Source organism: Mesoplodon densirostris, chromosome 6 (assembly GCF_025265405.1).
Source record: "Mesoplodon densirostris isolate mMesDen1 chromosome 6, mMesDen1 primary haplotype, whole genome shotgun sequence".
NCBI lineage: Eukaryota > Metazoa > Chordata > Mammalia > Artiodactyla > Ziphiidae > Mesoplodon > Mesoplodon densirostris.
In genome coordinates, this window is record NC_082666.1 from 57,201,215 (window position 1) to 57,224,997 (window position 23,783).

Sequence of the window (23,783 nt, forward strand, 5' to 3'; positions counted from 1 at the left end):
CATAATTCATAAATTATGAGATAAAGATAGGAGAAAATAAAATTGGTGAAACAGATCATACACAGAGCCTAGCATGACATAATAGATTTCATCCTGTAGCCCAGAGATTTTCCAACTATTTCAGAGACCAAACTATTGTTTTCCAATAGAAAGCTTCCATAAGATATCAACACATAAAAAAATAGTCTATAAGAAAAAGAGCTGAAGGGGTGCGAGGGTGTTTCCATGCTTAGCCTATACATTGCAAGTGCAGTTTGAAAATCACAGCTGCAGCGACTTAAGAAAGGGAGTGATGCAGTAAGATCTGCTCTCTTGATGCATCACCCTGATGGATGCTTAGAGAATGGCCTTGAAAAGGACGAGATCGGAGGCAGAGATGCCAGTTAGGAATAGGTGGCAGTAGTCACAGTAAGAGATGACCACCTGAGCCAGTGCCATAGTAATAAGGATGTGAGAAAGCTTTGAGGACCATCAGAAGGCAGAAGGCCTTGGTGAAGCTAAACTAACTGCACATATGGCAGCTGTCTGGTCCCAGTTGGCAGGACTGCTTAATCCCAACTGGCACTGGTTTCTAATGGAGAGATTAACTCACTAATCAATTTCCAGAGGGAAGAACCTGTCTTCCATATGTGCCATGTAGTAGTTTACCAAATATTTCCAATCAACTCTCCCAACTAACCAATGCTTAGCTTATTTAATAATAGCTTTTCTCATAGTCAATATTTCAACAATCAGTAAATCTGGTAGGATTTTTTTCTCCTACTCTTAAAAAGAAAATAGAAAACTATATCCTGCTCTAAGACATTTCTTTACTTCAGGAGAAAACATTACAGTCAAAGCTGCTTAGAGAAAAACTCTAAAATTAGCATATACTATACATCTTCCTCATTTATTTTATTTTACATTACCTTTCAGGGCATTGCTGGAAAAAAGTTGTCAGCTGTTGCAAAAGTACTGGCCAGCAATCAGGTCTGTGTTCAAGCACAGTGATCAAAGGCTGAGGATGGTTTCTGAAAAACAGAAAGTCACATTGGAAGCTGTCATTTCAGGACTACACCTTCTTAATATCCAAATATATCTACAAAAAACCCACTACCATCTAGATTCAGAATTGTCATAAAAATATCATTTGCTGCATTTGTTGCAGAGTTGGCTCATTAGAACTATTTTTTTCCTATATCTAATTCTTTTCCAGAAAAGAGAATAAACCCGGGTCTTAGAGACCCAAATTTGACAGCAGACTCTGCCATTTAATAGCTCTGTGACTTTGACCAAGCTTCTCAATCCAGTAGCTCTTTCATATCCATCCCCTTGACTCCTGCATTCTTGGAAATCACTGGCCACCTCCTCCTCTTGCTGATCTCTTTCCAAACCTGGAAGGTTCCATTTCCTCTAACACTGCCCCAACCTATAAGCACTATCTCTCCATCTCTGTTCCCACTTACCCCCATTTTTCTCAGTATATGGTTCTGTGTTTCCCCAGTATACTTAAGGTGAGAAAAAAGAAAATATTTCTCCCATATCAAATAACAAACTGCAAATTATAAATTCTTGAAATTTCTGTTGAACAAGGACAAATCTTTTATCTGGGCTACATCGATTAAGATACCTAAAAGACTATATAAAATAAAAGATCTGAAATGTGAAGGATCCTCATATAATGGGGTTTAAAAAAAAAGGAAAAAAGCACAAACAAATTATTTTAAATAGTTCAAAAAGTCTACTAGAAATTGTAAATTCATTAGCTTTTTAAACTATGAAGTACTAAACAAAGTTTTGATGTGGCTTTTTTTATTGTTAGTTTCAGGTGTACAGCAAACTGATTCAGTTATACATATATACATATGTATATATCTATATTCTTGATTTTTTTCCATTATAGGTTATTACAAGATATTGAATATAGTTTCCTGTGCTATACAGTAAATCCTTGTTATTTACCTATTTTATATATAGTAGTGTTCATCTATTAATCCCATACTCCCAATTTATCTCTCCCCTCTCTCTACCCCTTTGATAACCATAAGTTTGTTTTCTACATCTGTGAGTCTGTTTCTGTTTTGTAAATAAGTTCATTTGTACTATTTTTTATTTTTTTTAAGATTTTTTTTGTTGTGTTGTGGTTTTTTTTGCGGTACGCGGGCCTCTCACTGTTGTGGCCTCTCCCGTTGCGGAGCACAGGCTCCAGACACGCAGGCTCTGCGGCCATGGCTCACGGGCCCAGCCGCTCCGCGGCATGTGGGATCTTCCCGGACCAGGGCACGAACCCGTGTCCCCTGCATCGGCAGGTGGACTCTCAACCACTGCGCCACCAGGGAAGCCCTAAGATGTTTTTGATGTGGACCATTTTTAAAGTCTTTATTGAATTTGTTACAGTTTTGCTTCTGTTTTATGTTTTGGTTTTTTGGCTGTGAGGCATGTGGGATCTTTGCTCCCCAACCAGGGATCAGACCCACACCTCTTGCTTTGGAAGGCAAAGTCTTAACCACTAGACCGATGGGAAGTCCCTGTACTGTTTTTTCAGATTCCACATATAAGGGATGTCACAGAATATTTGTCTTTCTCTGTCTGACTTACTTCACTTATATGATCATCTCTAGGTCCATCCATGTTGCTGCAAATGGCATTATTTCATTCTTCTTTTATTTTTTTTAACTTTTAATTTTATTTTGTAGCTGATTAACAATGTTTTGTTAGTTCAGGTGTACAGCAAAGTGATTCAGTTATACATATACGTGTATCTATTCTTTTTCAAAGTTTTTTAAAAATTAAAAATGCTATTTGAAAAAAATTCAAAGCATATAGATGCATCTATCTTTTTTACATAAAAAGAATCATATGCATAATACTTTTCTTTAATCTTAATTTTTACCCCAATAATATAGCACTAGCAATGTTTAAAAAAAGAAAAAGATCAGTCACACCCAAATGATTTTTTAAAACAGCTTTCTTGGTGGTTCTCAAAATGGGATCGCCTTACCAGCAATATCAGCATCACCTGGGAACTTGTTAGAAATGAAAATAAATTCTCAGGCCTCAGCCAGACCTAATAAATAGCTCTCCAGACAATTCTGATGCACTGCTATAAAGCAGTGGTGCTCAACCCTGGTTGCATGTTTAATTCATCTGTGGAGCTCTTTTTAAAATACCAATGCCCAGGCTTCAATTATACTGGGGTTGCTAGGAGTGGAGCCCATGCATTAGTGATTTTTAAAAACTCTTCCAGCAATTCCAATGTGTTGCCAGGTTGAAAACCGGTACAAGTGAAAAACCACAGAAGAGGGAGGTTAGGAGTTGGGAAGTTTTCTGATTTTTCTCTCTCTTAAACAGAAAAGTATGGCAGATCCATCACACTGAAACCCTCATGTTAAACACCTCTCTGACACTACTACACGGTTTCTGGGTATTATAACACCATCTCTCTATTTTCTCCTCAACCTCACCTAATCTATTAGACACTAACTTCACATGCTGGCAGCCTCCTGTTTGTTAAAGCACAGGCTATTTCTGACTGATCAGATTACTGCCATTGCTAAGGGATCGCTCCAAGCAACTTTTTATGCCAAAACTCAAAGATCCTATCAAAATCACATTTCCAAATTCCAAACTCTTTGGCAGTTAAACCTATCTAGAATTTGCTTCTGCTCTAGTTGCTACAGATATGAAGACACAAATGTTACAAATCCTTAAAGCCTCTCAGGTATGTCACATCAGCCAAACTTCTTAGATTATGAATTCAGTAGGTCGTGTTCAAGTAAACATGAATAAAAAGGAAAGAACAGCAACTGTAATTATTTTAGCTATGGGTTTTCCTTCTGACAAGCACCATATTGAAATGAGGAGCATCAGATATGACCATCTATTAATCCTCCAGCTAATGGTGGCATTCATGACTATTTAAGAAGAAAATCCAACAAGCTGCCACATAGTTTTTGTGTGATCATAAAGAACTTCAGTGCTTTGCAATACTCTTCCCTTATAAGTCACCCCCTAACTCTTCCCACCCCTCAATTCCCACCCCCCAAAACTGGCAAGAATCTATCTCCTGTTTAAAAACTGTTAAGAGGGCTTCCCTGGTGGTGCAGTGGTTGAGAGTCCGCCTGCCGATGCAGGGGACATGGGTTCGTGCCCTGGTCCAGGAGGATCCCACGTGCCGCGGAGCGGCTGGGCCCGTGAGCCATGGCCGCTGAGCCTGTGTGTCCGGAGCCTGTGCTCCGCAACGGGAAAGGCCACAATAGTGAGAGGCCCGTGTACCGCAAAAAATAAAAATAAATAAATAAAAACTGTTAAGAATCTATCTCCTTTTAAAAACAGTTTTGTCCTGGGCTTTCCTGGTGGTGCAGTGGTTGAGAGTCCGCCTGCCGATGCAGGGGACACGGGTTCGTGCCCCGGTCCAGGAGGATCCCGCATGCCGCGGAGCGGCTGGGCCCGTGAGCCATGGCCGCTGAGCCTGCACGTCCGGAGCCTGTGCTCTGCAGCGGGAGAGGCCACAACAGTGAGAGACCCGTGTACCACAAAAAAAAAACCCAAAAAAACAAAAAAAAACAGTCTTGTCCAGATTAAATCAGATCAACAGAGGTAAGAGATAGTAATTTTAAAGTAGGATTAGGAATGATGCATATATAGCAAACAACTCTGTTATAATTTAGCTTCTACCTCACTGGAATTGTGGGACCCACTCTGCTTTGTTGCATGAAGTTGAAGGCCCACTTTGCTAGCACTGGGGTTCAGCAAATTCTTTTTAGTATCTCAGACTTAAAACTCTAAAGATGAGATTAAGAAGAATATAAAATAGGGATTTATCTAGATTAATTACTGACTTAGACATTTGGATAATTAACTTTTCCAGAGAATTGATTATGTCAGATCCAAGTGGAAATACTGTAGGAATAATATACAATATTGATTCCAAGAAGTTAAAAACCTCAAGGGAGAAAGGAAGTCCAAATTAAAAACGTTGAATATTACTACTGATTAACATTGATTACCAATATTATACTATTTCAACTGAGTACAACTAACTTAAAATCAATCATAACTGCCAAAATTTTGTTTTAATACTTTGAGCAAAGAATGAATTTGAAGCAAAGAGCTAAATTCTCCCTTGTGAATCATCAAATTGGTATGTGAATGTACATATAAAATAATATGTAAAGCCTTATGCTTTATAGAATGGAGAGTTTTTAATTCAATATACTTTATCGTGCAACTGCCATACATGAGGGGTTCTCAATCTTGGCACTATTGACATTTGGAATCAGATAATTCTTTGTTGTTGGCATTGTTCAATGCACTATAGGATGTTTAATAGCATTCCTGACCTCTAGCCACTAGATGCTAATAGCATTCAACCTAGGCACATGACGATCGAAAATGTCTCCAGACATTACCAAGTGTTCCCTGGGGCCACAGTTGTCCCTGGTTAAGAACCACTGCACTAGGTAAAATGGCAAGGACTATGAGGCACAAAACTCACAAAAACATGGTACTAGCCCTGAGTTATTCGAAAAGACTATTATCCCACCTTCATCCTTCTTTATACTGAACCAAAAGCAATCGATTATGCTCAAAATTTGAAGATTCTTATGGAAATATAACCATCAAATATTAACATTAGATGCACAAGAGTAACAGTAGAGTAGAAACTAGAAGACTTAAAATGGAAAACAAATGTAAAATTATTCCTTTGCAAAACATAGAAGCATGTTCCAAAATAAACAAACAGCATTAAATATTATGCATGCTAATTTGGTATGATAGAAAATAGAGTTATTTTCCATTTAAAATATTATAATTAGAGCATTTAAAATGTCATAAGGAAAGCAATTATACTCCAATAAAGATGTTTAAAAAAAAAGTCATAAGGCTAAGTATAGTTCACTCCTGAAATATTCAAGGATTGATTCTTAAATTAATGGATTATTCAAGATTTTTCTTTTCTTTCTTCTCACTCACTGCTTGTTAGCCACTTCTTTCAAGTACCTCACTTCTTTCAAGTACCTCCAACTGAGAAAGGTCAAGGTAAATGGAAGAATCCACAATTTAAAGTAAATTTTGCTCTTCATTAGAAGTTCTGTTGATCAAAAAAAGAAATAACGTGGTACAAAAGAACACCAAAACAAAACCTGGGTTATGCCTTAAAATGTCAATTATACCCAAACTTGGTATTCAAGGCATAAAGAGTAAGTTGCCTAAAACACTTTATTCAAAGTGATAGATGGGTTGAACATACAATCAACCTGATCACTTGTAAAGCAAACAGTGACAGACAATAGGCTCTACAATTATGAAAAACAAACACAAATGTGGGACACTGAAATCATTATTATTATTTATATAAGCAGGGCCTACATAGCGTCATCCAAATCATTTACTGTTATGCTGCCACAACCATGTCTCAGAAGAAAAACTAGAAGTGGAGAGGTGACGTGAAATAGTGGAGGGAAAACATTAAATTAAAAGAGTCAAGAGTTCCAAATTCACATTCTGTCTCTGCAACAAACTGTGTAATCTCAAGCAAGAGAATTAACCTCTCTTGGGCAAAGTTTCTTCATCTGTAAAATGAGGAAATCAGACTAAGTACCTTCCAGTGCTAAAGTTATAGAACCCAGGTCACCCATTAAAGCCCTAATCTTCATACTGCTCGGGACCAGAGGTGGAACCAAATCCTGTAAAGGCAGAAACCAATAAAGATGGCTCTCAACTATTAATAATTCTATGCCAAGCTTAAATGGCTTTAAAGCCAACGTCTAATAAAATCTAAGGCCTCAAAACAGAGGTCTCCTATTTTTATCTCAAAGAAATAAAGCATCCTATATTTTTTACTTCAGAGAGAAATGCAGTGCTATATCCAGAATAAGCCCACAGAAAATTTTAAATCAAGATTTCCTAACTCTTGAGACATCCGGTAGATTCTGTTTTCTTCTTAAAAGAGAATAACATTGTTTCTAAAATTGAAATCAATACAAACCAGGCAATCAGGTCACCCTTCATTGGCCTCTAGTGCCTCTAATTTCTCCTTCACTGTGTGGTTATTATTGTTGTTGCTGTTGTTGTTGTTTTTCTGCCATAGATGAGCCAATTTGTTGTATGTTCTTTGGCACTTTCCCATTTCATGATTTGTAAATCTTTTAACTGCCATTTTAAGTAAAGCATTTAATACAGTAACTAGCACACAGAATATTCCATAAATGGGGTACTATTATGATTATCATGCAGGTAAATTTTTATCTTAAACTAGAGCATAAGCAGCTTGAAAGCTGGGTGTCTATCTTCTTACTCTTATGTTTCCCTTTCAGTGCCAAACGCACATCTAAAATAAATGTTAACACACACACACTTTCCCCAAAGCACCTTTTTAAACTCTTTGAATGGATCATGAAAAACCAACATCGCAACCCCTCTAAGTACATTGTTTCAAAGTCCACATTGTTCAGAGAAAAAAAGCACAGAGGAAGCATGCAGAGTTGGTACCTAATACTTCAGGGCTCCCTGCCCTTTAATAACATTGTCAACAACACAGAGCAGTACATGGATCTTAGCAGAATGGAGCGGGGGAGGGAGTAAATGATAAATTCGTGGTTCCACTAGACCAGCGCAGAGACAACGATAAAATAAGGTATGTAACTAGATTCACCTTTCCAAGTATAAATACATCAATCTTAATAGAAAAGAGGGAGAGGGCCTCCCTGGTGGCGCAGTGGTTGAGAGTCCGCCTGCCGATGCAGGGGATACGGGTTCGTGCCCCGATCTGGGAGGATCCCATATGCCGCGGAGCGGCTGGGCCCGTGAGCCATGGCCGCTGGGCCTGCGCATCCGGAGCCTGTGCTCCGCAACGGGAGAGGCCACGACAGTGAGAGGCCCGCATACCGCAAAAAGAAAAAAAAAAAAAAAAAGAGGGAGCAAAAAAAAAAAATTAGTCTTGTAGTAGGCAAAAAGCAAAAGTTACTTGTAACCTTTAGGTCACCTCAACCTTTCTGCTACATCTCTGAATGTAGGAAAGCTATGATTTGATTTACATCTTAAATTCAGCCATAGACACAGATTGCCTTTTCTGTGTGAGGAAACAATGCCTGCAGTCACCATGCATTTTCATGTATGCAGCTGTGACCCTGGCACTTTCAGAAGCATAGCATAGCACTTACTACATCAAATACGCATTTTAAAAGCATTTCTCTACCTGCTCTGAATTTTGATTTGAAAGAGCTGGTTAGAAGCCAAAGTGGGATTAAAAAAAAAAAAAGCTCTGCAGATTTTAAGATAAAAAATGCATAATAGGGACTTCCCTGGTGGCTCAGTGGTTAAGAATCCACCTGCCAATGCAGGGGACAAGGGTTCGATCCCTGGTCCAGGAAGATCCCACATTCCTCGGAGCAACTAAGCCCATGCGCCACAACTACTGAGCCTGCGCTGTAGAGCCCATGAACCACAACTACTGGGCCCGTGCACCGCAGCTGCTGAAGCCTGCGCCCCTAGAGCCTGTGCTCCGCAACAGGAGAGGCCACCGCAGTGAGAGGCCCACTCACTGCAGCGAGGAGTGGCCCTCACTCGCCACAATTGGAGAAAGCCTGTGCGCAGCAACGAAGACCCAACTCAGCCAAAAAAAAAAAAAAAAAAAAAAAAGCATAATAAAAATTGTTAAGACTCCACAATGAATATTACTATAAAAAATAAAAATTAAACAATAATTGTGAATCATTATCTATCCTATAGAGTCTTAAGACAATGCATTTCATCCTTTCCAGAAAAAGAAGACTTGGAGCAAAAATTATTTCAATTCTGACATTTTTGACTAATTTTCTTTTTTCTTTATGTCTATAACACAGATAGGGAAAAGATAAGATCTCTTTGAAAAGAGACTTCATATCACAATGGTTCTGCCCTCACAATGAACCTTTCCCAGGATCCCTATTTTGAGAGGCAGGGTTTTAATGCAAAGGTGTCTGCCAATGTCAGAAGTCTGGAACTATTTTAGGTACAAGGTGATGGCTGGGGGGAAACACACAGATATGGAGGGGTCCAAAACGTCTATTACTAAGTTACATCCTTGATTGGGGGGGGGGAAGGAAACTAGAGATAAGATAAATAGGCTAAGGCAAAAATTACAACATTTTATGCTCTTCAAGACATTTATCAGCAAATTACCATATCAATTTTCAAATTAAGCATGCACACTTAGAAGAACTTATAAAATATTTTCTAGTGGCAATTGCTAACTGGAAGATTGTATAATATGTATAGATTATTATTTAGGTCTGATTTTAAATCCCAAGTGTAAACTCCAGGTGATTGGAACCATAAACTGTGAACAAAGACTTCCCTGGGTGGGAAAGAGGAGAGAAAAGAGGAAGTGAAAACAGAAGCAAAACATGCAATGCCACAGAATCAAACTGCAAAAAGACAGATGGGGGACTTCCCTGGCAGTCCAGTGGTTAAGACTCTACGCTTCTACTTCTGGGGACTCAGGTTCAAACCCTGGTTGGGGAACTAAGGTCCCACATGCCAAAAAATAAAAAAGACAGATGGCCCTTGGAACGTATTATTGGCTATGCTTCCCCGATTACTGCCTTAGCTTCTTTCTTATCCTCAACTCTACTGAGCTTTCTCAGGGACAGATCTGACACTGATACCCCCTTCTTTCCCACCTCTTTTTCCTAATTTCTGTAAAAAATTTCATTTATCCATTAAAGCAAGAATTCACAAGCCCTCTGAAATTATATGCAAAATTTTGAGTACATGTACATGTGTACATTTTCTAGGGGAAGGTACAAAACTTTTATGAGATTCTCAAAGAAGGTCCTGACCTCCCCTCCAAAAAAGGGTAAGTGCTAGTAAATTAAAGCTAAGTATACCTAGGGTAATTACTGCAATTCAGCCTTGTTAAACTCCTGCTTCCAAAAAAAACTATAAAGTATGCTTCTATTTCCCAAAAAAAGTTATATATGATGTGCCTAGAAATGGTGGCTCCCCAACTACTGAAGTTCTTGTAACTTCAGCAAAATAAAACATATTAATGCATTCTAATGGTTCCAAACCCTATGGCAGCTTGACTGTAAAGTACAGACAACTTAATAATGGTGTCATGCTTCCTTTATGCTAAATAAAACCAAACATCTACATCTCAGGAGATCCCTTTAGATAATATATTCAACTGTTGAAATAATCAGCTTCCCAAAAAGCAAAATGCTTATTTTGACAACAGAAACATATGACAATAGCTGATGGTCAAAAACTCAAAAAAACACTTGATTTTTTTTTTTTTTTTTAATTTTTTTTTTTTTTTTTTTTTTTTTTTTTTTTTTTTCCGGTACGTGGGCCTCCCACTGTTGTGGCCTCTCCCGTTGCGGAGCACAGGCTCCGGACGCGCAGGCTCAGCGGCCCTGGCTCACGGGCCCAGCCGCTCCGCGGCATGTGGGATCTTCCCGGACCGGGGCACGAACCCGTGTCCCCTGCATCGGCAGGCGGACTCTCAACCACTGCGCCACCAGGGAAGCCCAAAAACACTTGATTTTTTTTTCAAGTGTTACAGGATTCTAAGCAACCTCATTAAGAAACAATAAATGCAATAAGGAAATTTGCATATAAATGAAAAACAATAACAACTACTCTTAATTATAGAAAAGGAGGTTTATTTTCAGGAACTTAGGAAAAGTAGCTTACCTCCAGAAATAAATGTAAAAGGGAATAACAATGAAAATTCATTGGACTTGGTAAGTATACAAAAATATTACAGAATAAATAAAATGTGATATATCCATGCAGTAAAATATTATTCAGCCATAAAAGGAATGAAGTACTAAATCATGCTACAATGTAGATGAACCTTAAAAACATTATGCTATGTGGAAGAAGCCAGACATAAAAGGTCACATATTGTATGATTTTATTTACATGAAATGTCCAGAAGAGGCAAATCCACAGATAGAAAAGCAAGCAGTGTTTTATATCTATAATAGGAGGTATTAGAGAAAGACTGCTAATAAGTATGGGGCTTCTTTTGGGGGTGATAAAAATGTTCTGGAATTAGATAGTGGTATAGTTGAACAACTTTGTGAGTATAATAAAAACCACTGACTTGTACACTTTAAAAGGGTAATTTTATGGTATACAAATTATATCTAAATCAAAAAGGTATTAAAAATATTCCAAACTTAACTCAGCCATACACTATTTTAAAGTTAATTAACCTCTTTCGATTTTAGAAAAATTCATATGTATCATGTGAAGTATACTGCCAATATAAATAATCATAATAACTTGGATTTCCCTTACAAAGAAAATAAGTTCAAATCAGAATCTCATTTATTACCTCAATATCCATGGTTGATATCTTAATTGTGCCCATTTTAAAGATGCAGATGTAGGAGGAAAGAAAGTTAACTGTCTTTGTCTAATGTCACTATGAAATAATATAACGTTGTTCAGTGTTTTAACCATTTGTCCAGTGATTTCCAAACCTATTTCCACATCAGAATCTCGAGACTTTTAAAAAATACATGGATTCTACGTACCCACACTGGCTCCCACCCAAGCTTTCTAAATCAGAATCTACGGAGGTGGGGCTTCAGAATCTATAGATTAAGTGAATTCCCAGGGATTCCTACTATGTCCACATCTAAAGCATATCTATATCTCCACTGCCACTAGTAAATCTGAAGGGAGTGGTAGAGTTGGGAAATCACCATTTTGAAAGTATCACAGTGAAAATTAATGGGGGGGGCAGCTGTGAGTTTAACAAGGAACAGGATATTTGCATGGTCTCGTAGCATCTTCCCCAAAGACTGCTTATTAGTTACAAGAAGAAGATGATAACGATACAGTAGAGAAACCAGACATCACCTTGATGGAGTAATCAAAATTAAAATCACCAGTGAGGGGCAAGATGGACATCAGTGTCTCCAGATATGATATCCTGAGAAAGACATAGCATCGCTTTTATAGTATTCAAAAATGTCAATGTTATAAAAGATAAAGGACGAGAAATTTTCCAAATAGTGTCAAATTTTAAAAGATTAAAAAGATATGACAATTAAATGTAATATATGATCCTAAACTAGAGCCCATACACTAAAAATAAAAAGGAAAAAGGTATGAAAGGGCATTATTAAAACAAATGGCAAAACTGGAATACGGACCATAGATAAAAGTATTATACCAATGTTAAATTTTCTTGATTTGATACTGCACTCTGGTTATATATGAGAATATCCTTGTTCTTAGAAAGCATACCCTACTGAATATATGTAATCTACTCTCAAATATTTTTTTAATTATATAGAGAGACGGATAGGATAATGCAAATGTGGCAAAAGGTAAAAAAATTGATGAATCTGGGTAAATGGCATATGGAAATTTTTTGTACTATTCTTGCACCTTTTCTGGAACTTTAAAATTCTTTCAAAATAAGTTTAAAAATAAAACCTTCAATGACTTCCCACTACTCTTTTTTTTAAATAAATTTATTTATTTATTTATTTTTGGCTGCGTGGGGTCTTCGTTGCTGCGCACAGGTCTTCCCTAGTTACGTCAAGCAGGGGCTACTCTTCGTTGCGGTGCACAGGCTTCTCATTGCAGTGGCTTCTCTTGTTGCAGAGCATGGGCTATAGGCACGCAGGCTTCAGTAGTTGTGGCGCACAGGCTCAGTAGCTGTGGCACACGGGCTTAGTGGCTCCAAGGCATGTGGAATCTTCCCAGACCAGGGATCGAACCTGTGTCCCCTGCATTGGCAGGCAGGTTCTAAACCACTGCGCCACCAGGGCAGTCCCCCCACTACTCTTTAAAGATAGCCCAAAGTCTTTGCCATGGTCTTGCATCTTCTAAGCCATGCCCACCTCCCCTGGGCCTCTGTCTTGGCCTCTCCCTCCCTTGAACACTAAGCTCCAGGCACCCAGCCTCCTGTTAGTTCTCCTGGGGCACCAGGCTCTCTCACACAGCAGCAGCTAGGCACATGCTTTTCCCTAGATCTAGAATGCTCTTCCTGCACTCTTCGCATGGGTGACTCCATCTCACACACCAAAATGGGTATAAGAGAAAGTGCAAAAAGGGCTTAATGCTAAGAAGAAGCTAGTTGTCAAAATTAAAACTGGAGCTACATTTTGATATCCACAACTACAAACTGGTCGTAGTGCACTTTGTTTCAGTATTTACCTTGGGACTTTCTCTTGTTTCTGTTTGATGGCCCTAAGGAATGAATGTATTTGCCTTAAGAGATAAGTGGGAAAAAAAACAAAAACGGTATGAATCACAAAGTACCTCAGCCTTTTGGACACACATCTTTAAGTTCTTAAAACTTCAGCCTTTTGGACACACACCTTTAAGTTCTTAAAACTAACTCTCCATCTAAATAAACTCATAACACTGCACAAACAGATGCACAAATACACAAAGAGTACATAACTTTCATCTACTCAGGGTATCACCATCCATCACTATTGGCCTTATCACCCATTTCAGAGCACACCATCTGCCAAAAACATTTAATATTCCCTTATTTCAGAAAGTACAGCTTGATGTTGATCAGACCAACCCTTTCCACAAATAAGATTCTCAACATTTGATATTTGTACATGTCAGCCACTGTCTGGCACATCAGAATGATGCACAAATTCTGGAACAAGCAGTTACTGCTCATGAATTCACAGCTATTTCCTCACTTCAGCTGAGGGAAGAGAGATCTTAAAAAGATTGCCATAATATGAATATGCAGAGGAAAAATTAAAAGCAAAAGTACATGATAAAAGTTTAAGGGAAAAAATGGCATATTAGAGAGAAAATGAGCCTCTAATAATTTATGAATCATAAAAATTTAGTTTCGTCATTCTTGCTTGCAACCAAAATACCAGGCAAATGTTGGTTCTCTGCTGCACTTCCCATATGGTCAACGTTAGAGAATGTTGAAATAACTTAAACATAGTGTGTTATTAAAAAGTGGAGTTCAAACTAACCGAAAGAAAATTCAGACCAAACAAAAAGGTCAGGGGAAAAATAAGCCTGAAGTAAAGGATATCTTACTGGTCGCTTTTTTTTTTTTTAACTGATTAGTATAAAAATTGTTCACAGGGTGGGAATGTAAATTGATACAGCCACTATGGAGAACAGTATGGAGGTTCCTTAAAAGACGAAAAATAGAACTACCATACGACCCAGCAATCCCACTACTGGGCATATACCCTGAGAAAACCATAATTCAAAAAGAGTCATATACCACAATGTTCATTGCAGCTCTATCTACAATAGCCAGGACATGGAAGCAACCTAAGTGTCCATCGACAGATGAATGGATAAAGATGTGGCACGTATATACAATGGAATATTACTCAGCCATAAAAAGAAACAAAATTGAGTTATTTGTAGTCAGGTGAATGGACCTAGAGACTGTCATACAGAGTGAAGTAAGTCAGAAAGAAAAACAAATACCGTATGCTAACACATATATATGGAATCTAAAAAAAAAAATGGTTCTGAAGAACCCAGGGGCAGGACAGGAATAAAGACGCAGACATAGAGAATGGAGTTGAGGACATGGGGAGGGGAAATGGTAAGCTGGGACAAAGTGAGAGAGTGGCATGGTCATATATACACTACCAAACGTAAAAGAGATAGCTAGTGGGAAGCAGCCTCATAGCACAGGGAGATCAGCTGGGTGCTCTGTGACCACCTAGAGGGGTGGGATAGAGAGGGTGGGAGGGAGGGAGATGCAAAAGGGAGGGGATATGGGGATATATGTATATGTATAGCTGATTCACTTTGTTATAAAGCAGAAACTAACACACCATTGTAAAGCAATTATACTCCAATAAAAATGTTTAAAAAAAATTGTTCACAGGTAAAAAAGGGCTTTTAAAGTTTTTGAAAACAGTTAAATGCCTAAACCAGAGGTCACAAACTATTGCTCTTGGATTGCATCCTGTGAGCAAACGTGTTCCGTCTGCCTACCCTGTATTGTCAAAACTTGGAATTGCTTTCCAACATTTACTAGTGAGGATATTTCATATAAAATGTTATTAATATTGAAAGATCTGAAGGTCTGGCAACAATGAAGCCCCACTGCCTCACTGCAACAATTGGCCAGTAGTTCTCAGTTGAAGCAGCACGCTGGAAACCATCTAGGAAGCTTTGAAAAATTACCAATGCTTGAGGCTGACCCCTACTCATTCTAGGGAAAGCCCAGGCAACTAATATATTTAAAAGTTCCTCAGAAGGCTCTAACGGTGCAACCAGAATTGAGACTCCTGGGCCTAGAGTTTTAGACTTGACATATGCTCTTCGTTTAATCACAGCAGTCAAATGTGCTTCACTGTTCTTCCAGTTTATCCCCATCCTAAAAGGCACTGGGAATTGAAACTCCATTTAAATATCCCCATTTAATCTTGTTTAAGCCACTGAACTATAGAAGGGTCCAGTGATGCAAAATGAACTTTACTGGCTACACACACTCTAATCTGATGTATCTCAAAGTACGGTGGGTAGGTCACTTCTGTATCCAAATCTCTTGTTAAAGTGCATGTTCCAGACACATATATGAAAAACTCTGAGCAAGAGCTCCTTATGCACTGTAACACTAAAAACCATCCTTGGTTTGTAGAACAGTGCTGACGGCTCTCTTCCCCTCCTGTTCCTACCAGCGTCTACTGTCTGACCATGCAGAACACTAACTTGTTGGGTCATGGAATTACTCATTGAACAGACAGCAGTGAGGTTTAAATCTCACTTGCGTCCACACTTGGCTTGCTCTCATTGGATTGCTTTCCCATTAGAATTGCTGTTTGGTTCTGCCCTCGGACTCTCTAATGTCCATGGTAGACGCAGTAAGATGAACTTGGTGCCTCAGTGCCTAAGTTAGGAGCAAACAAACCTTTTGCCTTCCTAATAGGGAACAGAGGCCAGGAGACATGATTAACCACTCAAGATCCCTCCCAGTCTACCCCAAGGGGCTCCCTGCAGCTAAGTACTACTAAGTTCACATATGGTACCACTAAGTTCCCAGGGGCTCAAGCAATATTTCTCAAGCATGATCCACAAATGACCTATATCCATCACCCAGCAGCTGTATTCCTGAGTCTCAGTGCAAAACCTACTGAATGAGTGAGACTCTCTGGCAAGTGGGCTTGAGAAGCTGTACTCCTAACAAGCTCCCCAGGTGGTTCTTAGGCACAGGAAGTTTGAGAGCCACTGAGCTCTGGGTTCAACAAAGAGAAGACCCGCTCTAAAGCTCCTTCAGGAAAGTCACAGGAACCAAGGGAAGCCACTGGCTAACATTCTGGGTCCTCACATATCCCTCTCTCTTCACTCCCCAACTGGAACACCTTAAGCAATTCAGGGCAGACCCATTTAAAATGACAACATAGGGGCTTCCCTGGTGGCGCAGTGGTTGAGAGTCCGCCTGCCGATGCAGGGGATACGGGTTCGTGCCCCGGTCTGGGAGGATCCCACATGCCGCGGAGCGGCTGGGCCCGTGAGCCATGGCCGCTGGGCCTGTGCGTCCGGAGCCTGTGCTCCGCAATGGGGGAGGCCACAACAGTGAGAGGCCCGCGTACAGCAAAAAAAAAAAAATTAAAAAAAATAAAAAAATAAAATGACAACATAAATATCCAGAAAAGGAATAGCTGGATCATGTGGCAGTTCTATTCTTAATTTTTTGAGGAATCTCCAAACTGTTTTCCATAGTGGCTGCACCAATTTACCTTCCCACCAACAATATATAAAGGTTCCCTTTTCTCCATATCCTCTCCAACACTTATTTCTTGCCTTTTTGATAATAGCCATTCAAACGGGCATGATGTGATATCTCACTGTGGTTTTGATTTGCATTTCCTGTGCCTGTTGGCTATCTGTAGGTCTCCTTTGGAAAAATGTCTACCCAGATCCTCTGCCCATTTTTTAATCAGGTTATTTCATTTTTTGCTGTTGAGTTGTACAAGTTCTTTACATATTTTAGATATTAACCCCTTATTGGATATATGATTTGCAAGTGTCTTCTTCTGGGTATTTATCAGAAGAATATGAAAACACTAATTCAAAAAGATATACGCACCTCAATATTCATCACAGCATTATTTACAACAGCCAAGATATGGAAACAACCTAAGTTACCCATTGATGGATGTATGGATAAAGAAGATGTGGTATATATGTACAATTAAATACTACTTAGCCATAAAAAAAGATGAAATCTTGCCATTTGCAACCCCTGGATGGACATTGCGGGTAGTATGCTCAAGTGAAATGAGTCCAACGGAGAAAGACAAATACCACGATTTCACTCACATGTGGAATATTAAAAATAAATAAACAAACAAAATAAACCACACAAAAGCAAACAAATAGGTACCGAGAACAGATTAGTGATTACCAGAAGGGAAAGGAAGTAGGGGGAGGGAGAAACAGATAAATGGGATCAACTATACGGTGACAGATGGAAACTAAACTTTTTGTGGTGAGCATGCTGTAGTGTATATAGGTCAAAATATAATGTTGTACACATGAAATAGTAATATAAGCCAATGTTACCTCAATTTTTAAAAAAATTTTAATAAAAAATAAGATGACCACATATTCTGTTTTACTATAATTCAAATTAATCAGCTATTAGGACAAAAAGAAGTGAGAAACACTTAAAATCCAACTATATAGTAGCAGAGTCCTTAATACCATAAAAACACAGATGAGTTTCATGCCCAGAAAGCTTATAATCATTTGTCATACTACTTCCATTTTAAATCAATCCTATGGCATAACCAGGGAACACCTTTCAGTGGAGTTCTAAGCTTCTCATATCCTTTTTATGCTTTCATACAGAGCTCATCAGCCTTCCTCTCCAAGGCTGGATGATATTGCTAACCAACATGTGGCAAAGAAGATTCTAAAACAGCATGACAATTTTATGCTTGACTCAGGCAATCATAGCTCTCTTGAGGGAAATCTGCTCTCCAGGCTCACCTCTCCTGTGTTTCTGCCCACAATCCCCCCTGGAGGAACTTAAGACTCTTATACACTCGATTACACTCTACTGATTTATAGTGCCAAACAGCCATTCACATAAGGGCCCTCCATAAACATTACTGGATTATGCCAACTCAGGTGATTGATTCTGGTCCTCTTAATGTGTCACCACTCTACAGACAAACCTTATATATCCAGTCTGATTTCAGCTCCTCAAACTAGGCTCCCTATCCACACCTTGCATCTGTTTGTCTTCTGAAAACAAGACTGCAGTTAAAAGAACTAACTACTGGAGAAAACTAATTATAAATAGGAACACAGGTGAAACATTACAGGTAACTGAAAGTTTAGCACTTGCACACAGTGAGGACAATCAGTATGAAAATGACACTAACTCTGATTCTTCTGTGTGACAGAAAATTTCCTTCTATCATCATCAAAACTAGTGCTTCTTAAACTTAAATGTGCCTGTGAACTACCTGGAAAATCTTACTAAAATGTGGGCTCTAATTCAGATAATCTGAGATGGAGTCCGAGATTCTGCATTCCTAACAAGCTCCCAGGAACTGCTAATGCTGCTCATAGCTCTGCTACTTATAGTATGGTGGGGAAACAGCAGCATCAGCGTCAGTGTCATTGTCAGCGTCAGCATCACCTGGGAGCTTGTTAGACAAGAATCCTGAGTCCACCTTAGACCTAAGGAAAGAGAATCTGCCATTCAACAAGGTCTCAGGTGATCAGAATGCATAGTAGACAGCCGCTAACACACCATCTTATACTCACTGTCAATCAGAATTGCCTGGGACCTTTTTGAAAGTACAAAAGCTTAGGCCTCATGGCAGAGAATCTGATTCAGTTGGTCTAGGGTATTTCATTGTTCCTATTTTTGTTTGTTTTTAGGCATACGCAGGTGGTTCTGAGCAGCCAGTGTTGAGAACCATTGAATTTAAAATACCCAACCGGGTGGAGGAAAATATAGAGCTACTGCTAATCAGTGAGGAATGTGAGGGAACGATGAAAATGTCCTAAAATTGGTTATTGCAATGGTTACATGACTCTGTGAATATACTAAAAACCATTGAATTGTATTTTAAATGAGTCAACTGTATGGTATATGAATTATTCTCAATAAAACTGTTATATAAAAATGTAAAACTTCAATAGCTTTCCTATTTTAAAATAGGTAAATAACTCCAACTGAACAACAATGAAGTGGAATTATTTCCCATCCTGGAACTCTGGCCCAAGAGGTTGAACTTCTTTCAAAAAAAGAGAACACAGATGCTTATACGACTCATCTAGAAACATTAAGTCCTGCTTATCTACTCCTTAGGTTCATTTCTGGTTAAGGTAATGCATATTTTAAAAAGAAAAGCCAATTTATCAATTTTGAAAGCTTTCTCCTGCACACCCAAAGTTTCCATAGTATTTTCAAATAAATAATTTTCCTTTTGCTTCCCCAATTTAAAATAAACCAAGTTAACTAATAAGTTAACAATGAATTAACTAATCCATTGTACTACATTCTTCCATCTTTTCTGTGGTTTTGAAAACATTCAAGAAACATGTGAAGAGGGACTTCCCTGGTGGTCCAGGGGTTAAGACTCCACGCTCCCAATGCAGGGGGCCCGGGTTCGATCCTGGTCAGGGAACTAGATCCCGTGTGCCACAACTAAGACCCAGCACAGCCAAATAAATAAATAAATATTTTTTTAATTAAGAAAAAATATATAAAATGCAAATCTGACCTTGTTTTTAAAAAGTGACTTAAAGAACTCTCGATAATGTGCTCATAAAAATAAAAATGATAAATAGCACTAAAATATCAGGAAAATTATACTCCAATAAAGACATTAAAAAAAAATCAGGAAAGATCACTGTAATATATGAGACACTGTTTACTTATTATCAAAAGGAAAGTACTATAAATATACCTAAGTAATAGGTACCACGTATTATTATACTTTGGAGAGGCAGGCACAGCTTCTGATAGCTGTGGTGTCAAATGCTCAAAACTGCAGGTCTTGTATGCTCAAGCCAATGACAGTTCACAGGTATGATTTACTTTCCCTGTTGGATCACCATAGCCTATGTAAGTCATTTTCCCCCAGAACCAGTGCCCTTGTTTATGGTCTCATGGTCTCATTCTTTTGAAACAGGCATATTCTAGATGCATCACTGAACAGAGTTTTCAGGACAATATACACTGGTTACATGGCATCTTCTGGGATCCCCTGCTCACTAAGGAGCCCCTCTCTCAAGAAATGACTTTCTAGGACCTTCAAGGCAATGGTTAAGGTCACCTTCAAAAGTAAGCATGACGCCTTCCCTTATCCAAACTCTCCCATAGAATCCAATATAGTTCAACATAACTGTTGCTGTGTATATTTTCTTTTAAAATAATTCTACCATGTTACATTCTGTAGATGACAAAAAAAAAAGGCAAATCAATGCTCCTAAGTACTGACCTTGCGCTGGGTAATAACCCTTGGATAGTCCTCCTATTACTTTTTATAGTGAGGAAGTTTACCCTCCTGCCTAAACTAAGCCTTTCTGCTCTTAGTACAATGAAATGAGTACAATGAACTTAGTACAATGAAAACTGAGTTTTCATAGTATTGGGAAGATGGTTCTATATCCCAAAGCAAAACAAATGACCTGAATTTTGGATAAAAGATTCCAATTCCAAGGAAACAACCCTGAAAGCCACGTTGGTGATACTCAGCATATAGTAGTCAACTCTATCTCAATCCTGACTCTTTGAAATACTAACTTCCGAGAGGGCAAGACTCACAGTCATTGCTGAGTTAAATATACTAATTCTTAATGGATTCGCATGTCTCAATTCATAACTTATTTAACAATTCACCAAAAAAAAAAGTTTCAAAAGAAAGGAGAAAAGGCATACCTAATATTATATATATCCTGAATATTCTTCTCTCCACCATGTCCTTCCTTAACAGCTTGCATTTGTAATAATTTCATAATGGCTTTTATCAAGCCGTGTGTATTCCTGTAAAGAAATATAACAACATGTCAAATGTTATAAAGTGAATATTCTAATCAGGTACTTAATCCTACCGCTTTTAAATAGTTGAACACTTGCCACCCACACTGAACAGGAGCCATCCACACACACCCAGCTTATTACATAGCACAGCCAAGAATAGGCCTACAAGCTCCCATTCAACACATTGAAAGGAGGAGAAGTGGAGCCAAAGAATCAAACCACTAACCTATCAATCACCTCCATACATGCACTTGGGGGAAAATCAATCAGGAAAAAGGAAACACTAACCCACATAACTGCAGGCAGTGACCACATCAGTTACCCACACTGAATAATCAAGTCCTTCATTTATAAATATTAGCAGACCATGAATAATAACCATACATATGAAATGGAACAGCCACTCAAAAAAGTGGGCCAGGGGACCAATCAGAGAAAATAACCCCCATTAAAACAAAGTTAATCGAAGTGGGGAACAGAAATTTAAGTTTTCTCCTTATCCTCTGTAAGAGGCAGCAGGATAATAAATCAAAAAGAAGGCCTGCCCTTTTTTATTTTTTTTGCCTGTTATTAATTATTTTAAATTGTGAAACAGGATTTTATTCCAGCATTACTGAGGTAAAACTGACAAATACAATTGTAATATAATGTGTACAACATGATTTACATGTACATTGTAAAATGGCTGCCATAATCAAGTTAATTAACACATCACTTCACATAGTTACTTTTTTTTTTTTTTTTGGTAAAAACGCTAAATACTCTCTTAGCAAATTTCAAGTACACAATACAGTATTGTTGACTACAGTTACCACATTGTACTTTAGATCCTCAGAACTTATTCATTTTATAACTGGAAGTTTGTATCTTTTGACCAACCTCTCCCCATTTCTCCCACCCAGCCCCTGGCAACAATATCTGTTCAACTTCTTTTTTTAGATTCCACATATAAGTGGTACCATCCAGTATTTATCTTTCTCTGTCTGGGTTATTTCACTTAGCACGATACCCTTCAGGTTCATCCACGTTGTCACAAATTACCCTGCCCTTTTTAAATAAGATGCTCCTTGGGAACAAAAAAGAAATCTTAGAAATAAAGATTACCTGTTAAATTTTTTTAAAGTAATATTTTTAAAATCATGGTTGTTCATATTTACGGATCATCTATTGTAAGCTAAGTACTCTCCTAAGACCTTAACATGTATTGTGTCATTGCTATCTAGAAATCACTTTTAACAATCATCGACAGGAAGACACTGGAACTCACCAAAAAAGATACCCCACATGCAAAGACAAAGGAGAAGCCACAATGAGACGGTAGGAGGGGCGCAATCACAATGAAATAAAATCCCATAACTGCTTAGTGGGTGACTCACAAACCTGACAACACTTATAGCACAGAAGTCCACCCACTGGAGTGACTGAACCCCATGTCAGGCTTCCCAACCTGGGGGTCTGGCAATGGGAGGAGGAATTCCTAGAGAATCAGACTTTGAAGGCTAGCGGGATTTGATTGCAGGACTTCAACAGGACTGGGGGAAAAAGAGACTACACTCTTGGAGGGCACACACAAATTAGTGTGTGCATCAGGACCCAGGGGAAGGAGCAGTGACCCCAGGGGAGACTGAACCAGACCCACCTGCTAGTGTTGGAGGGTGTCCTGCAGAGGCGGGGGTTGGCTGTGTCTCACCATGAGGACAAGGACATGGGCAGCAGAAGTTCTGGGAAGTACTCCTTGGCTTAAGCCCTCCCAGAGTCTGCCATTAGCCCCATCAAAGAGCCCAGGTAGGCTCCAGTGTTGGGTCGCCTCAGGCCAAACAACCAACAGGGAGGGAACCCAGCCCCACCCATCAGCAGACAAGTGGATTAAAGTTTTACTGAGCTCTGCCCAACAGACCAACACCCAGCTCTACCCACTGCCAGTCTCTCCAACCAGGAAACTTGCACAAGACTCTTAGATAGCCTCATCCACCAGAGGGCAGACAGGAAAAGCAAGAAGAACTACAACCCTGCAGCCTGTGGGAAAAAAACCACATTCACAGAAAGATAGACAAGATGAAAAGGCAGAGGGCTATGTACCAGATGAAGGAACAAGATAAAACCCCAGAAAAAAAAAAAACTAAATGAAGTGGAGATAGGCAACCTTCCAGAAAAAGAATTCAGAATAATGATAGTGAAGATGATCCTGGACCTCAGAAAAAGAATGGAGGCAAAGGTCGAGAAGATGCAAGAAATGTTTAACTAAGACCTAGAAGAATTAAAGAACAACCAAACAGAGATGAACAATACAATAACTGCAAAGAAAAATACACTAGAAGGAATCAGTAGCAGAATAACTGAGGCAGAAGAATGGATAAGTGACCTGGAAGACAGAATGGTGGAATTCACTGCCATGGAACAGAATAAAGAAAAAAAATGAAAAGAAATGAAGACAGTCTAAGAGACCTCTGGGACAACATTAAATGCAACAACATTTGCATTTTAGGGGTCCCAGAAGGAGAAGAGAGAGAGAAAGGACCCGAGAAAATATTTGAAGAGATTATAGTTGAAAATTTCCCTAACATGGGAAAGGAAATAGCCACCCAAGTGCAGGAAGCGCAAAGAGTCCCATACAAGATAAACCCAAGGAGAAACATGACGAGACACACAGTAATCAAATTGGCAAAACTTAAAGACAAAAAAAAATTATTGAAAGCAGAAAGGGAAAAACGACAAATAACATACAAGGGAACTCCCATAAGGTTAACAGCTGATTTCTCAGCAGAAACTCTACAGGCCAGAAGGGAGTGGCATGACATATTCAAAGTGATGAAAGGGAGGAACCTACAACCAA

At 38.8% G+C, this 23,783-nt stretch overlaps 1 protein-coding gene across 6 annotated transcripts in view; it reads right to left on the reverse strand.

The window, feature by feature from the left end:
- The window catches only part of FOCAD (focadhesin), a 313,353-nt gene that overhangs the window by 237,461 nt on the left and 52,109 nt on the right, over window positions 1-23,783 (reverse strand). For all 6 annotated transcript variants that reach the window (XR_009532822.1, XM_060102011.1, XM_060102014.1 and 3 more), the window contains 2 exons: window positions 20,849-20,953; window positions 909-1,010 (listed from right to left, as the gene is read on the reverse strand). Coding sequence is in view for 5 of the 6 variants with exons in the window: in XM_060102011.1 (XP_059957994.1) it covers window positions 909-1,010; window positions 20,849-20,953 (207 nt within the window). In the remaining variant the exon portion in view is untranslated. The remainder of the gene's footprint in view (window positions 1-908; window positions 1,011-20,848; window positions 20,954-23,783) is intronic.